Source organism: Balaenoptera acutorostrata, chromosome 1 (genome assembly GCF_949987535.1).
Source record: "Balaenoptera acutorostrata chromosome 1, mBalAcu1.1, whole genome shotgun sequence".
NCBI classification, from domain to species: Eukaryota; Metazoa; Chordata; class Mammalia; order Artiodactyla; family Balaenopteridae; genus Balaenoptera; species Balaenoptera acutorostrata.
In genome coordinates, this window is record NC_080064.1 from 102072961 (window position 1) to 102091493 (window position 18533).

An 18533-nucleotide genomic window follows, 5' to 3' on the forward strand; every position below is an offset into this window, starting at 1 on the left:
ATGGCCTGGTAAAGTGCTATCTGTTTGTTGCTGGGATTATGGTATCACCAATTTAGAAATACGGAATTTATTTATATATTTTGATAACAAAGCTATCAGCAAGGAGAAAATAGCGTGATTTAAAAAAAAAAGAAAACCTCTGACATTTACCTTATAATGTGGAAAGGGATGATGCAGGAAATCCAAATAAAATCCAAATAAAACCTCAGGCTAAATGAAAGAGCTTGTGTTCACTATTATTTTTCTTGTCATTGTACCTTAAACTTCATATCCTTTGGTTAATCCTTAAGCTGTTTGTATAACCAAAATATTTCAAGACCATTCCTAAAATTGACACATTTCATGTAGATTGATTTATTTTAGCTTTTAACCAGCCAGATTCTCTCATTGACTTAAAGATTTCTAACTTCTGGCTTAGGCACATTTTGAAGTTATTTGATATTATTCATCAAGGAATAACTTAGTCAGGTGACCAGTAACCTTAGTGAAGTAGCTAATATTGCCTTAGTAGTTAGAAAAAAGTTAATATAGCTTTCAGCATGGTATTAGGGCATAAATTGAGGAGAGATTTGGTCTCAACTATTAAGATACTCATGGATATTTTCAATAGGCAGCTGTAGTTTGGTTATACTAAAATTTTGAACTATTAACAGTCTTTGAAAACCTATTTTATAATAGAATTCGGAGCCAATGAGCAGACTATATTCAAAACTGTATAAGGAGGCTGAAAAGATCAAGAAGTGGAAAGTGAGTGTAGAATCTGAACTGAAGCAGAAAGAAAACAAGTTGCAAGAAAATAGAAAAATAATTGAAGCACAGCGGAAAGCCATTCAAGAACTACAGGTATAATGAAATTTGTAATTGAAAATATAGTATAGTAAATCTTATAATACTATTAAAACTAGAGTATTATTTCAGAGTAAGTTGGGTTTATCTTGTTTCTGTGATGTGGATTTTAAGAATGGTGTTTTTTGAAGTTTCATTAATATTAGTTGCATTTCAACTTTAGGATGAGCGGAAGACAGGCTGCACGAAACTTAATGCAAATGACTAGGGAAATAGTAATTTACTTTAGATAAAGATTGATTTAATGATTCTAATTATAGAATTTTAATTTTTATTAGTTCCTGTTACTGATGATGTTTTGTTTGATATGTCTTTTTTATCATATTAGAAAATGACATTGTAGATAAAACTTTAAATTTAAACCTGTTTCGCTTCAATTTTATGGCATAGTGAAAGAAAAAGTGAGAAAATGTAACATTGGGTTAGGAGAAAGATAAAATATCATTTCAAAATGTTTAGGGAAGATAATATCACATTAAAATATTGTTGGATACATTTTGGAGATAATTCAGCAAACCTAATTTTAGACTGATGAAGGTGAGACCCATATTCTTATAGGATATCCATAAGTGTGACAAAAAAGTTCTTTTATGTGTTCAAAGAAAATAATTCTTATAGACCATCATAGCATGTTAGCAAAGAAATGCTGCTTAATGAATATACTCATGTTTATTTTGCTAAGTAAAATGTGATGAACTATTCTTCTGTCTTGTAAATTAGTTTGAAAATGAAAAAGTAAGTTTGAAATTAGAAGAAGGAATTCAAGAAAATAAAGATTTAATAAAAGAGTAAGTAATAATTTAATGAATTTGTTCTTTACAAATTTATTTTTTATTCCAAACTAATTATTAAAATAATTTCCAAAAATTGAATGAGCTCTTTCTGTTGTATAATATTAATTGATATATAGAATTCTATCTGGGTGCTGTGGAGAAGAGGAAGACATACCTATTTTACATTCTTGCATTTGGCAAACTGTGGTCACTGACTAATAACTTCTCACTTTTTAAAATGACAGGCAGGGGAAGCCATTACTTAGTGTTGAAAAAGGTACCTGATAATCCTATATCTACAACTGCCTATGTATATTGTATACCTTTTTGTTTGACTATTGTTTTAGGTGAAACCCTTGCAGAAGAGGGCTCAACTTTGTTCCAAGCTAATTCTCACTGTCAAATTCCTGTTTTTGCCAGTGGCCCAATCATTCTTCCATTAACTTTGGCTTAAAACTTTAGTATCATCCTTTTTTTTTTTATTAATTAATTTATTTTATTTATTTATTTTTGGCTGTGTTGGGTCTTTGTTGCTGCGCGCGGGCTTTCTCTAGTTGCGGTGAGCGGGGGCTACTCTTCATTGCGGTGCGCGGGCTTCTCATTGCGGTGGCTTCTCTTGTTGCAGAGCATGGGCTCTAGGCACACGGGCTTTAGTAGTTGTGGCTTGTGGGTTCTAGAGCGCAGGGTCAGTAGTTGTGGCACACAGGCTTAGTTGCTCCACAGCATGTGGGATCTTCCCGGACCAGGGCTCCAACCCGTGTTACCTGCATTGGCAGGCAGATTCTTAACCACTGTGCCACCAGGGAAGTCCAAGAATTAGGTTTGTAGTTACTTGTTTTGATTTTACAAAACCAGTAACAATAAAAAGTTCCTCTCTCTAGAACAGTGGTTCTTAAGCTTTAGCAAGCTTCAGGATTACCTGCAGAGCTTGTTAAAACACATGTCGTTGGCCTCTCCTCCCCTGCCAGAGTTTCTGATTCAGTGGAGTAGACTTAAGAATTTGTACTTCTAACAAGTGATGTGGATGCTGCTGGTGCAAGGATCATACTTTGAAAACTACTGATTTGTGGTAGAGAATAGTCACAGGCTTTGAAAACAAAACAAAACCACCTGTGATTTCAGTGACTTCTTAACCTTTTCATTTATTAGATTATTGAAAATGTTAAAGGATGTAGTTTATGTAATATTACAGCTTTTGCTCTTCATTAAACTAATATTTAGACTTAAAAATTATTATAAAATGTTAATCTGTAACAATTCATTTCTGCAGAAAAATTATACATTGGAAAATTTAAACTGGTGTATGTGTTAGCAACTTCAAGACACCCAGAGGTCTTTTTTTTTTTTTAACTTTCAATACCATTTAATGATATTTGGAAGATATGACTACATTATATTGACCTTTAAAATTTTTTTTGGTTGAGATATAATTGACATATAACATATTATTTTTAAGTGTACAATGTAATGATTGATATATGTATATATTGCAAAATGATCACCACAATGTCTAGTTAATATCCATTACCACATATAATTACAGATTTTTTGTTTTGACAAGAACCCTCAAGATCTACTCTCTTAGCAACTTTCAAATATACAATATTACTAACTATATTCATCATGCGGTATATTGCATCCCCAGGATTTATTTTATGACTGGAAGTTTGTACCTTTTAACTCCCTTCACTCATTTTGCCCACCTCCCACCTCTGTCTCTGACAACCATCAATCTGTTGTCTGTATCTGTAAGTTTGTTTTTAATTTTTTTTTTAAGATTTCACATATAAATGAGACCATATGGTATTTGTCTTTCTTTGTCTGAGTTATTTCATATAGCATAATGCTCTCAAGTTCCATTCATAATGTTGTAAATGACAGGATTTCCTTCATTTTTATGGCTGTATATATATTCCACACTTTATTTATCCGTTGATAGTTAGGTTGTTTCCATGTCTTGACTGTTGTAAATAATGCTACATTGAACATGGGGATGCATATACCTTTTCAAGTTAGTATTCTTGTTTCCTTTGGATAAATCCCAAGAAGTAGAATTGCTAGATCATATGGTTTTATTTTTAATTTTTTGAGGAACCACCAAACTGTTTTTCATAGTGGCCGAACCAATTTATATTCCCACCAGTAGTGCACAAGGGTTCCCTTTTCTCCACATCCTCCCAACACTTGTTATCTCATCTTTTTAATAATAGTCATTCTAATAGGTGTGAGGTAGTATCTCATTGTGATTTTGATTTGCATTTCCCTGGGGGTTAGTGATGTTGGGCACATTTTCATGTACCTGTTGACCATCTGTATGTCTTCTCTGGAAAAATCTCTGTCCAGATCCTCTGCCCACATTAAAATCAGATTGTTTTTTGCTACTGAGTTGCATGACTTCTTTATGTACTTTGGATATTAACCCCTTATCAGATATATGATTTGCAGATATTTTCTCTCATTTAGTAGGTTGCCTTTTAATTTTGTTTATGGTTTCCTTTGCTGTGCAGAAGCTTTTTAATTTGATGTAGCCCACTTGTTTATTTTTCCTTTTGTTACCTTTGCTTTTGGTGTTAAATCCAGAAAATCATCACCTATGTCAAGGAGCTTACTGCCTATGTTTTCTTCTAGGAGTTTTATGATTTCAGATCTTAGGTTCAAGTCTTTAATCCCTTTTGGCTTTATTTTTGTGTATGGTGTAAAGTAGTGGTCCAGTTTTGTTCTTTTGCATGTGGCTGTCTAGTTTCCTGAACACCATGTATTGAAGAGACTGTCCTTTCCCCATTCTATATGTTTTTGGTTTCTTTGTCATGAATTAATTGACTGTGTATCTGTGGGTTTATTTCTGGGCTGTCTATTCTGTTCCATTGATTTATGTGTCTGTTTTTATGCCAGTACCGTACCATTTTGATTACTATAGCTTTACAATATAGTTTCAAATCAGGAAGTGTGATGCCTCCAGCTTTAGTCTCCTTTCTCAAGATTACTTTGGCTAATTGGGGTTTTTGGTGATGCCATACAAATTTTGGTATTGTTTGTTCTGTTTCTGTGAAAAATGCCATTGGAAATTTGAGTGGGATTGCATTGAATTTGTAGATTGCTTTCAGTAGTGTGGTATTGTGATTTATAAGAAAAAAATATATATTTGGTCATTCAGATGACCAAGATATATTTCACATATATATTTAGTTTTCATCCATCTTTCCTGACTCACAACTCCTCAAACCCTTGGAATTTCCTAAATGTTGAGAGTGAAAAGGTGTCTTGTTATGCTAATGAGGTGACTTTTGGACCCCACCTAAGGATAGGGGCCGGCTGCCTGGAGAGCCAACCAAGTGGTTAGAAGATTGGAACTTCCAACCTCTGGGGACAGGCGAGGGCCTGGAGGTTGAGTCAGTTGCCAATGGCTAAAGATTTAATCAGTCATGACTATCTAATGAAGCCTCTGTAAAAACCTGAGAGGTCAGGGTTCGAGAGGTTCCTGGTTGGTGAACATGTGGAGATTTGGGGAGAATGATGAGCTTGGAGAGAGCATGAAAGATTCTCACCCTTTCCTCATACCTTGCCCTATGCATCTTTCCCACTTGGCTGTTCCTGAGTTATATCCTTTTATGATAAACCAGTACTCTAGTAAGTAAATTGTTTCTCTGAGTTCTCTGAGTCATTCTAGCAAATTAATAGAACCCAAGGAGGAGGTCATGGGAACCTCTGATTTATAGCCAGTTGGACAGAGCCACAGGTAATGACCTGGGCTTGCAACTAGCATCTGAAGTTGGTGGGATAAGGGGAGGGTAGCAGTCTTTTTTTTTTTTTTTTTTTTTAACATCTTTATTGGAGTATAATTGCTTTACAATGGGTAGCAGTCTTATAGGACTGAACCCTTGACTTATGAAGTCTGATGCTATCTCCAGGTAGATGGTGTCAGAATTGAATTGTAGGACACTCAGCTGTGGTGCCCAGAATTGCTTGTTGGTGTGGGGAACCCACTTCCAAATTTGGAATTGGTACCAGACTCCATTTAGGTAGTGTGGACATTTTAACAATATTAATTCTTCTAATTCATGGACACAGAAGATTTTTCCATTTATTTGTGTCTTCTTCAATTTCTTTCATCAGTGTCTTATAGTTTTCAGTGTGCAGGTCTTTTACCTCCTTGGTTAAATTTATTCCTAAGCGTGTTATTCTTTTTGATGCAATTGTAAATGAAATTATATTCTTAATTTCTCTTCTGATAGTTCGTTATTAGTGTACAGAAATACAACTGATTTTTGTATGTTGGTTTTGTATCCTGTAACTTTACTGAATTTGTTTATTAGTTCTAACAGTTTTTCGGTGGAGGCTTTAGGGTTTTCTATATATAATAACATGTCATCTGCAAATAGTGACAGTTTTACTTTGTTCTTTCTGATTCAAGTGCCTTTTATTTTCTTGTCTATTGCTGTGGCTAGGACTTCCAATACTATGTTGAATATCAGTGGCAAGAATGGGCATCCTTGTCTTGTTCCTGATCTTAGAGGACAAACTTTCAGCTTTTCAGGGTTGAGTATGATGTTAGCTGTGGGCTTGTTATATATGGCTTTTATTATGTTGATGTAGGTTCCCTCTGTACCCACTCTGTTGAGAATTTTTATCATAAATGGATTTTGAATTTTGTGAAAAGCTTTTTCTGCATCTGTGAGATGATCAGAGGTCTTATTCACATAATTAATGACTCTTCAGAAAATTACTTATTTTATGTTTTGAAGGTAAGATAGCTAGAATATTTCTGGGGTAAGTAGTAATGAAAATCCCAATCCTCTCTTCTCATTTTATTTCTTAGGTGAATCTGGAACTGTTTACTAAAAGGTTATTGAAAGCTACTTGGGTAGAAACTTTTTAAGGAGCTTTTCACTTTAAAAGGAGGCAGTTATTAAATCACCTTTGCTAATAGTACAGTCAACCAATTTTTCCTTCATATAGTCACTTATGAACGATATGTGATATATATTAAATATTATGATGTTTTAAGAATTTCTTTAAAATTGTAACAGTAATGTTTCATAACTTTTATATATGATTTTGCTTTGAGATAGATTACACTTATGCAAACTCTTTCCTCTGTTTCAGGAATAATGCTACAAGGCATTTATGTAATCTACTCAAAGAAACTTGTGCCAGATCTGCAGAAAAGACAAAGAAATGTAAATATCTTTCTCATTTTATATGATTTTATCAATTGATTGTTATTACTTTAATGGTGGGGGGTGGAGAGGGGAACAAATTGTCTTTTCATTTTTTGGAACCAATTAAAAAATTTTTTTTTAATTTTTAAATTTTTATTTATTTATTTATTTGGCTGCGTTGGGTCTTAGTTGTGGCACGTGGGATCTTCATTGCAGCATGCAAGGTCTTTTGGTTGTTGCATGTGGGGTCTTTTCATTGTGGCATGTGGGGTCTTGTTGTTGCAGCACGCGGGCTTCTCTCTACTTGTGGCGCACGGGCTCCAGAGCACGCGGGCTAGGTAGTTGTGGTGCATGGGCTGTCTAGTTGCGGCACGTGGGCTCCAGAGTGTGCAGGCTCAGTAGTTGTGGCGCGTGGGCTCTCTAGTTGTGGTGCGTGGGCTCTAGAGCATGCAGGCTCAGTAGTTGTGGCACGGCCTTAGTTGCCCTGTGGCATGTGGGATCCTAGTTTCCCGACCAGGGATTGAACCCGTGTCCCCTGCATTGGAAGGTGGATTCTTAACCACTGGACCACCAGGGAAGTCCCAGGAGCCATTTTTTATTTGAACAAGTTATATGTGTCTCATACCATTTCTTTATATAAGTAGTAACTAGATTCTCTGTTCTTTGAGCTTTGAAAAGTTCTTCAAGCTTTTTGAAAGATAATATATTTTAAAAGATACATAGTTACTTGGCGTTTATGGTTAATTCTCATTTCAGTTAAAGTGTGATCTTGAGACTAACCTCTTCTGTTTGGAACAACCAGGAAATTGAATCAAGAATGATATATAGCCATGTTCATAATAGAAAATACTGATGGAGGGCTATGCTGAAAGCATAGTGCTTAAGAATAGCAGTGTAGTATTTATTTATAAATAGAATTCTCAAATTTCTTCTAAAGAAACATTATTTTAAAGCATTCTATTAAGGTTGTGGTATATATGTGAAAGTGCATGTTTTTATTTTATGCATATTTTGATGTTAATTGTAAAGTAGGAATTTTTTTCATTTTGATGAAAAACATAATCTGATTTTCAAAAATAATTGTTTTTGTCTTTGTCATTAATCTGCCACTAGGTCTACTTTGTTGTTTGTTTGTTTCTGCCAAGAATCTATTGGGAAATACTGTCTACCTGCTTTTTCGGGATAGCCTCTATTTTTCAAATTTTAATTGATACCACACAGCTTAAGAGCTTGGACTGAAGACATAGATAGCCCTGTGCTCAAATTCAAACTTTCAGTTGTTATCTGCTTGACCTTGAATAATTTGAATAATTTATGTAATCTCTGACCCTCTGTTTATTAGTTAATAAAGTACCTCAGTGTTGTTCTGAGAATTAAATTAGTTAATAAATATAAAGTGCTTAGAACAGTGCAAAGTGCTCAATAAATGTTAGCCGTTATTATTATTTCTAGTATGCAGTATTGCTAGTTATTTTATTCTTGGTCTCTGCCTAAAGTACTTTGCTTTTGTAACTATATATACCTTCCAGAATGTACTGCACCACTATCAGCTCTTACACGATACCCTGTTTATTCAACTTGCAAGATTAACTTTTCTGTCTAAATATAAAAAGTGGTGAAAAGTATATGGATGGGGTAGAGAGATAGTATATGGACTGCATTGTAGAAAGTAACCTGGGCTAGAGAGACAAGGCTGCTAGTTCTTTCTTCCATTTAGTTTTAAGCTAAGTCATATATCAGATGGTGGGAGAGGTTTGAAGAACCTTTTAAACATTTTTAGGTGATCTCTTAAATGAACTAAAGAGTATATCTTTTTTTTTTCATATTTCAGTTTATTTATTTATTTATTTATTTATTTATGGCGCCGCCACATGGCTTGCAGGATCTTAGTTCTCCAGCCAGGGATTGAACCCGTGCCCTTGGCAGTGAAAGCACAGAGTCCTAACCACTGGACCACTACAGAATTCCTCTAAAGAATATATCTTGATGTGACATGTAGATTCTTTTTTTCCTAAAACATCTTTTATTTATTCTATTATTATTATGATTATTATTATTTTTTAAATTTTTAATGGAGTATACTTGATTTACAATGTTGTGTTAGTTTCAGGTGTACAGCAAAGTGAATCAGTTACACATATACATATATCCAGTCTTTTTTAGATTCTTTTCCCATATAGGCCATTACAGAGTATTGAGTAGAGTTCCCTGTGCTATGTAGTAGGTCCTTATTAGTTATCTATTTTATATATAGTAGTCTGTATATGTCAGTCCCAATGTCCAATTTTATCCCTTCCTCCCACCTTACCTCCTGGTAGCCATAAGTTTGTTTTCTACATCTGTAACTCTATTTCTGTTTTGTAGATAAGTTCATTTGTACCTTTTTTTAGATTCCACATATAAGCAATATCATACGATATTTGTCTTTCTCTGTTTGACTTACTTCACTCAGTATGATAATCTCTTGGTCCATCCATGTTGCTGCAAATGGCATTAGTTCATTCTTTTTTCTGGCTGAGTAATATTCTGTTGTATATATGTACCACATTTTCTTTATCCATTCCTCTGTGGATAGACATTTAGGTTGCTTCCATGTCCTGGCTATTGTAAATAGTGCTGCAGTGAACATTGGGGTGCATGTATCTTTTTGAATTATGGTTTTCTCCAGATATATGCCCAGGAGTGGTGGATCATATGGTAGCTCTATTTTTAGTTTTGTAAAGAACCTCTATACTGTTTTCAATAGTGGCTGTACCAATTTACATTCCCACCAACAGTGTAGGAGGGTTCCTTTTTCTGCACACCCTCTCCAGCATTTACTGTTTGTAGATTTTTTGTTGATGGCCATTCTGACCAGTGTGAGGTGATACCTCATGGTAGGTTTTTTTTTTTCTTTCAGATGGTAAAATTTTTATTGGAAATACCTGATCTATATTTAGAACTCATAAACGTACAGTTGAAAAAAATAGATTCACATACCCAAGTTGTTCCAAACACACTTAAAAGTTTTCCAATCACTGAATCAAGAAATGAGTTTTAAATTTAATTAAAATGAAATAAAATGAAAAATCAGTCCCTCCATCTCATCAGCCACATTTCCAAAGGTCTGTTGCTCACCTTTGGGGCATTGGAGGTCTAGATAATACTGTTAAGCCTAAGTCTGATTGTACTGTTGCTGTGCTCCTAATTCTCCAGCAGTTTCCCATCACACTCAACAGAAAAGTCAAAGTCCTGACAATGGTCCACAAGGCCTTTCATGTCTGCCCCTGCCTACTCTTCCATCCTCATCTCTTGCTTCTCTCCTCCTCATTGACTCCACTCTGGCCACCTCAGACTCTCCAGACCTACTCCCACTTCAAGTTCTTTATCCCTGCTGGTCCCTCTGCCTGGGATGCTCCCACCCCTCCCCAACATCATCATGTGCTGCTCCCTCACTTCCTTCAGGTTTTTATTCAAATACCATCTTACCCTAGGTTCTAGCCTAGCCACTCTATTGTACATTGATGACCCCAACCCCTACTGACACTTCAAGTCCTTCTTCCCTGAATTGTTTCACTCCTGGGCAGTCAATCACTATCTGACAAACTCTAGGTTTTACTTTTTTGAGATGTTTATTATCTTACCTCCTCCCGCAATGGAATATAAGCTCTATGAGATTAAAATTGTTGTCTGTTTATTCACTGCTGGATCCCTGGCCCTGAGCATATCACTTGTTGAATGAATGTACCTCATGGTAGTTTTGATTTGCATTTCTCTTATAATTAGTGATGTTGAGCTTCTTTTCATGTGCTTTTTAGCCATGTGTATGTCTTCTTTGGAGAAAAGTCTTTTTAGGTCTTCCACCCATTTTTTGACTGGGTTGTTTGCTTTTTTGATATTGAGTTGCATGAGCTGTTTGTATATTTTGGAGATTAATCCCTTGTCGGTTGCTTCATTCGCAAATATTTTCTCCCATTCTGAGGGTTGTCTTTTTGTTTTGTTTATGGTTTCCTTTGCTGTGCAAAAGCTTTTAAGTTTAATTAGGTCCCATTTGTTTATTTTTGTTTTTATTTTCATTACTCTAGGAGGTGGATCAAAAAAGATCTTGCTGTGATTTATGTCAGTGTTCTGCCTATGTTTTCCTCTAAGAGTTTTATAGTCTGCGGCCTTACATTTAGGTCTTTAATCCATTTTGAGTTTATTTTTGTGTATTAGGGAATGTTCTAATTTCATTCATTTACATGTAGCTGTCCAGTTTTCCAAACACCACTTATTGAACAGACTGTCTTTTCTCCATTGTATATTCTTGCCCTAAAAACATCTTAATACTTGCCTTATATTTACTGTAAAGTCCATCTGTATTCTTGCCGTAAGCCTTTATTTTTGCTATTGTGATTTTCTCTGTCTTTTATTTATTCATTCAACATTTAAAAAAGTGCCTACTATGTGCCATGAAATGTTCTAGATGCTGAGGGAAAACAGTAGTAAACAGACAAAATTTCTGCTATTATGGAGTATGCACTCTTGTAAAGGGACACATACCATAAATGAATAAATAAAATACATGTTGGGTGATGACAACTGCTTAAAAAGAGAATATTTTGGGATAGGGTATTTGGGGAAGTTTTTTTCTGATTAAGTGGTATTTGATTAGAGACCTGAATAAATGAGGGAATGTATCATGTAGCTATTTTGGGAATGAATATTTCAGGCAGAGGAAACAGCAAATGCAAAATCCCTTAGATGAGAGCCTGTTGAATCTTTTCAAGTCATAACAGTGAGGTCACTGTGCTGTTCCTTCCATATTTCTTACCTTTTTTGGATCTTTCATCTTCTTTTCTCATTGTGCTCCCTTCAGGATAATTTCTTCTGCTTTCTTCCAGTTCACTAATTCTCTATTTAGGTGTTTCTAAACTGTTTTAAAATTCATCTGTTAGGCCTTAATTTCTGCTCTTGTATTCCCTGGTTCTGTTCTTTAAAAAATATCTGTAGTGCTACTTTTTAGAGTTTCAAATTCCTTGCAGAAATTTTTAAACTCGTTTTTCTTTTGTCTCCATGAGCATAGTAAGCTTAGTTTTATTAAATTTTTTGTCCAGCAATGCCAATATCTGGAATCCCTTGGGATCTGTTTCTGTGGTTTGTTGTTTTGTAGATTCTAGTTCTTGTTGTTTATCTCACTGTGTACTTCATTATCTTTGATTGTTTGCTTGAGACTTAGAATGATGTGACATTTTCCTAGTTCTTTGAATGCTGAGAAATATTAGATTATATCCTGGACATGTTGTGAGATTCTGGGTCCTGTTAAAAATCCCCTGGAGAATGTTTGTTTGTTTGTTTGTTTGTATTTTAGCAGATAGGCAACTCAAGTTTAGATCACAAGTTCTATCTTACCTTTTATGTGCTGAGGTTCTATTATCAGTTCAGTTTTCAAAGCTTTTGCCATGTTACTCTGCGTCTGTTTCATGTACGCTCCATTCAAGATTAGATTAGTTCTGGGACTTGGATAGTGATTTCAGAGCCTTTGCTATATTTGCCTTGGGTCTACCTTGTACATGCACATCCTCCCTTTTCCCTATGGGACTTGTGCCAAGTCATACAAATAATTAGGGAATCCCCTTCTCGAGCTCTCTCTAGCATCGCCCCTTCACCCTCAGCCTTACAGGGGTCCCATCCTCCTGTCCTTTGGGGAGAGACATGGAGTTTCTCCTGGGGTTTTATATGCACTTGCTGCCATGGCTGCTGTAGCTCCACTACTGGAGCCACCCTTGGGGCAGGGCTGGAAGAGAAAAAAAAAAAAAAAATCAAGATTTCCTTTTGCTTTTACAGTTCTGCTGGGCCCTTACACTTTAGTAATGCTAGGAGAGAAGGTAGGAAAAAAACTAAACAAACAGGAAACTCACCTTCACATGAGTCACTTCTTCAAGATTTTACTTTTCTTCCCAATCCACCTGCTTTCGCTTACTTTTCAGATTCCTCGAGTAGTTGCTTTATGGATTTCATCCAGAGTTTTCAGTTGTAATCAATGGGAGAGAAAGGCTATAGTGGGCTTATTCCATCTTGACTGACACAGGAAGTTGGTTTAGGTTTTCTGAGTTATAATCCTCAACCTATTCTTGGCCTGATGATTCATCATTATCTTTTTAGATCTTTGATTCTTTCAATAATTCAAAAAATCCTCCAGATTTTTGTCTTTAGGAGGAAGGTTGGTCAGAATTATTTAGTCATTACCATAAAACAGAGTCCTGGATGCTTTTTTCAAAATATAGATCAAATAACGTCACTGTCTAATTTTTTCAGTGGCTTTCCATAATTTTCAGGATAGCATGGTGTCTGCCACTTCCCTTCACCTTGCCAAAAGTTTTCACATGTCCCACATACACAAGCTCATGGAGAACTACTTGTTAACCCCTAAACAGATTATACTTCTGAGTTTTTGCATATGTTTATTGGCTGATCCTCCTTCCTTCTTCATCTTGTTAATTCATATTTGTCCTTCAAAACTCAGAGTAATTATTACCACCCTTGGGAAATATTCCCTAATTTTTCACTCTGACTTAGATGCTCCTCTTCATTTACTTAGTACCCTTAGTATACCTTTACCATGTATTTATGAATTCCTTCAACAAATATTGAGTACCTACTACATCTTACTGTAAGCTTGCAGGCAAGGGATCACGTCTTATTTGACTCAGTATATTCAACACTTTGCACAGTGTCTGTGAAGATAGCAGGCAATAAATAAACTCATGAATGAATAAATAAAGAATAAATTTGTTCTTAGATGTACCTTAAAAAAAAAAACCCTTTAAATGGCTGTCTATTGCTCACATTAAGTACATTGGAATTCTTTAGCCTGCCATTTGAAGTACTGCATACATTTTTTTTTTTTCTGTAGCCTTATTCCTTAATCTAAATTACTTAGTGTTGAAAAGGACTTTAAAGCTTTTTGGTCTATTTACATATCCATTGCTTTAATTCTTTTATAGGAAATTGATAATTTCCTTTGTGACTACCAAGTGGTAGTCTTTCCTGGGTTTGAACATATTCAGTGTTGGAAACCCACTAACCGCGAGGCTGTCATTTAAGCACAGCTCTTACTTTTATGTTGAAATCTCTCTCTCTCTCTCTCTTTTTGTTTTTTTGGCCACCCCACGCAGCTTGCGGGATCTTAGTTCCCCACCAGGGATGGAACCTGGGCCCCCTGCAGTGAAAGTGTGGACCGCCAGGGGATTCCCTGTTGAAATCTCTTATACTGAAATCTCTTTGTAATTTCTCTCTTCTTACTGTAATTCTTCTCCTTAAGGCATACAGAAGAAGTCTAAGCACTTTTTTATCTCTTTAGATTTTTAAAGGTGGTTACTTGTCCTTTCTGAATCTTGTCTTCTTCAGCCTAGATGTTTCAAGATTCTTTGTACTTTTGTTATTTTGGTTGATCTGTTTGAATATTGTTGTTATATTTAGGAGTCCAGATCTGTATGAGGTAATCTAATGTGTAACTTGACCCGTATAAAGGACTATTTCTTGTCTAATTGTAGGTGTCATTAATGAACTCTAAAGTCAGCTTATTTGATAGTCACATTGTATTATAGGCTTTAGTGACTTCACTAGTAATTAAAATCTTTCACTTTTTTTTTTTTACGTCATTCTTTGCAAGTGCATTTAGATTTTTGGATCCAAATAGCATTCTTTGCATTTATCCCTACTGGATTTCATTAGGCAGACCTGTGTTTTAATCATGTACCACCACTTACTATTTTGGGATCCTAGCAAATAACATAATTTTTCTGTGTCACACTTTTGTTATCTGTGAAATGGGAATAATCATAGTTCCATTTATCTATACCTAGATTTCTACCTAAATATATAGTATATGTATTTATGCATATATTTTCCCCCTTGCCAGGACTCTGGCATTTTCTTGATCCTTATAATTTACAGTTTTGTCAGTGCAACCATTTGAATCTATGTGCACCAGTCTATTTCTTTAGATCAGGAAAGCCTTATGATATCTTTGGTCACTTATTCTGATTTCTGTTTGGGCATACTTATTATTTGTTTGTTGGCCCTCTGTTCATCATTTCTCTAATTGTTTTAATATTTGTTCCCCCACTCCTTCTATTTACATTTGTTTCCTGTATTAGGAAACAATTTGACTTCTGAAGTATCAGTTCTTTCCTGTCCTGCCTCTAATCTCTAGTTCCTTTGAGTCTCTCATTATCTAATCCATTGCCCCTTTCCTCCGTATTTATTTTTTCTATTTAATTCACCCCATTTCTTGAATTTCTAACGTGGCCTGTTCTTTCTTTATGACTGTATCTTCCTCTTTCACTGAGACCATATTTTCTTGGTTCTGTTGAGAATACCAAATAGTTTTCTGAAATCTTCATCTGAATTCTCTAGAGTTCATTTTCAGAGATGGGCTGTTCCTTTTAACATCTTTCATGTTCCCTTTTCTTTGTTTGACAGTATTTTTTCATAGGCCTCGTGTAGGTTTTCTAACCATATACATCATTGAAAAAAGCAAGAACTATCTAGACTAAATAAACAAACTAGGTGATAAACTGAGCTTGGTCCTAGTATAGTGGTTGAATCCTCTTTTTATATTTATAGTTGTACGGCAGGTCACTGAGCAATTTCTAATGTTTTCACCTTGCATGGCTCTACTTATGGTAGCTGAATCTCTTTTCTGTCCCTTCTGTGTGGTTTTCTCATACTCTGATAAATTTTGTAGAATATATGATTCTGAGTGATTTTAGTCAACAAACTCAAGTATGCACAAGATTTTTATGTCTTAAAATGTTAAAAAAACTTAATTTTTAAGATTTTTTATATCTTTATATTTATATTTTATGTTTATATTTTTTAATATTTTTATATCTTTTTTATATCTTTATATCTTAAAGCCTTCATTCTGCTAGCGTGGAAGAAATTATCTCAGTAAATTTGGGAATTTTTCTTCTTTCCCTGGGATTGTATGTAAATTTGGGGGTGCCCATATAGTACCATGTGGTAGAGAGGGACGTTTGTTTCTCAGTCATCTATCCTCTGAGACTTTCATCATTTCGATTGGTATTCAGTTATTGGTCCACATAGATAGTTGGTGAGCTGTTCCTCATACCAGTCCTCAGGGCCTATTCAGGTATGCTGGTTCTCTGTGCTTTATCCCACCATGCTCAGTTGCACAACGTGTTGGAACAAGGGAAATTGTGAAGCTGTTTAAGCCCCTACCTGTCTATATATATTTCACAGGCATTTCTTCTCAGGTTTTGTCATCTTCCTAGAGTTATACTGAAGAAAAAAAAAAGCACAGCCCCACTCTACTCTTGGTTTGCCCTAACTCTCTGGGATTTCTGTGTTCCCCAACCCTGAGGCTTAGCTTGGTGAGGGTAGAGGGCTACAGAACCCTTTCTTAAGTACCTGCCAGAATCTAATAAGCTCTCTCAGCTTCCCCTTTTAAAGCCTTCTTCCTTACAAACTGGTAAATATTTCTTAGGTCTAGAGGATGGAAGCTTTGCTCTGACTTATATATTTTGAAAATCTATTACTTGTTTATATCTTGAATCTTTCCCCTAATCCCAACACTGGGCTTTTGAAACTCAAAGACATTTTCTTTGCTTTTGGTTGAATCATTTCTTATTTAAGATGATGAGTGCAGCAAGATCTAGTTGGCCAAATTAGGGCAAAGTAAGTGTGTGTGTGTGTGTGTGTGTGTGTGTGTGTGTGTGTATGTGTATGAGAGAGAGAGGAGGGAGAGGGGAGAGAGAGGGAAGGGAGGAGGGAATAAGGGAGTGAGGTGGGGGTGGGGAGTTAGATAGATAGATAGATACCAGGAAAACCAAAAAGGTAGGCTTGTATTGTTACAGTATTATGTCAGTACATTAGAACACTCTGCTATGAAAGTCCCTTCTCTATGCCACCTGTAGCAACTTGCTCCTGACAACTGTAAAGTACATCTATACCAATTTATTTTCTTTTTTGTAGTTTTATTTATTTGCTTTTTAGTACTTGCCTATTGGAAGAATGACTGGAGGGTATTTTGGAAGTACTGGTGGTAGTGGTAATGGGAAGATTGGAGGTGTTGGCAATAGAATGCAGTTCTTTGGCGCAAATAATTTCTGGGGAATAGAGAAGGTTTGTTGCTAAATGTGTTTGTTAGTGAATATGAGACAGTGAATAGATGGAGTGAGAAGGATGAACCATCTTTCTGTTGAAATGCTGATGTGTTCTGTCTTTATTTCTTTAAATTTTCCAGCCCTTTAATATTCAAATAAAAGTGGTTTGGCTCCTGTTCCATGTGCTGTGATAAGTCTAGAGCTCTCTCCAGTATTTTTGAGGGGTTTAGGATACTTGTATTCTTCTAAAGTCAGTTCATTTGGCTCTTTATTGACATTTGAGTCTATCGTAGCTGCCGTTCTCTTGTTTTGCAGCTTGTTACTGAGAATATAGGGCTAATACCCTCCCTTTAGTCTAATGTGGTTTCTGTGATGCTTGGCCTTACCTGGGGGAATGATGATGGGACAGCTGCATTTCTTTTCCTGCCTCGTGCCTTAATTCTCTACAGCACCACCTATCAACTCTAAGTTTTACTGACTTTACTCAAGGCTTGAGTATAGTTAGAGGGAATCATTGCTCAGGTTAAAAAACAACAACAACAACAAAAACCCTAAAAAATATTATAGAGGATTTACAGGAGATTTGTCCTTGGGGCTACACCTATTCTTAACTTGTTCCTCTGGTCTTGAGATTTATCTTCTTTCCTGCCTCTTCAGAGAGAGAGCAGAAACAAGAGTGAGCTTTGCCTTTCACATGTACTTCATGAATCTTAAATATACAAAGGAAAAATACTTCATAGACTAGTGGTTAAATCCCTACTTATTGTAAAGGCTAAAACTGTAAATATATTTTAGAAAGTTTGAATAAATTAATGAATAGTAGTAATTCTGTAAAAGGAAATTAGAGATAATTGAACAGCACCTAGCATTTGAGGTTATGTCATGAAGTATGACCATACCTTACTATGAAGCTGCTTTTGATACTACTTTAAAAGACTCAGAAGATATACCAGTGCCCTTTACTAACACAGATTCTTAAATATTTTAATGTTTACCGGAGACATTTGAGTATTATCTTATTGGAAGTGTAATTGTTTTAAAATTTACTTTTGAAATATTTTATATTTATAATAGATGAATATGAGCGGGAAGAAACTAGGCAAGTTTATGTGGACCTAAATGGTAACATTGAGGTAAGTGGTATTGAAAATTTGAATATTTTAAGCAGATGCATTTCTAAGCAAATTAGAGTGATAGCTACAAAGATATGAACAATTGTTCTTGCTAAAGGGATTATTACTTATCTTTTGATATATGATTATATCCAATAAAATTCCCAGGGTTCTATACCATGAGTATTAATGTTCTGTTTTTAGTATTTTTTGAATTTACATGTTGGTGACACTATTTAACTTAATTTATTAGATATTAACTCTGTGTCAGAGACTAGCACATTGTGACACTTAACCATTAATTTGAAAAACATACCAGTATTATCAATCTGTGTCTGGTGCCTGTTTACCTTTTTTACCCCATCCCCTATCATTTTCCACTTTGCTTCTCTTCTATAGTTGTTCCTTTCTTTTTTGTTTCTCAAACTTGCTAAGCTCTTTCTGATCTTGCTTCTTTGAATTTGTTCCTTCTATCTAGAACTTCTGTATCCAAGATCTTATGCAAACTCATAAGCTTCATTCTGCTTTTTTATTATCCCCTTTACTACTTTA

General features: G+C 35.2%; 1 protein-coding gene across 2 annotated transcripts in view; it reads left to right on the forward strand.

The window, feature by feature from the left end:
• The window catches only part of SYCP1 (synaptonemal complex protein 1), a 193019-nt gene that overhangs the window by 2218 nt on the left and 172268 nt on the right, over positions 1 to 18533 (forward strand). For both annotated transcript variants that reach the window (XM_007169343.2, XM_007169344.2), the window contains exons 5-8: positions 679 to 843; positions 1567 to 1634; positions 6723 to 6796; positions 17944 to 18002. In XM_007169343.2, coding sequence (XP_007169405.2) covers positions 679 to 843; positions 1567 to 1634; positions 6723 to 6796; positions 17944 to 18002 — 366 coding nt within the window. The remainder of the gene's footprint in view (positions 1 to 678; positions 844 to 1566; positions 1635 to 6722; positions 6797 to 17943; positions 18003 to 18533) is intronic.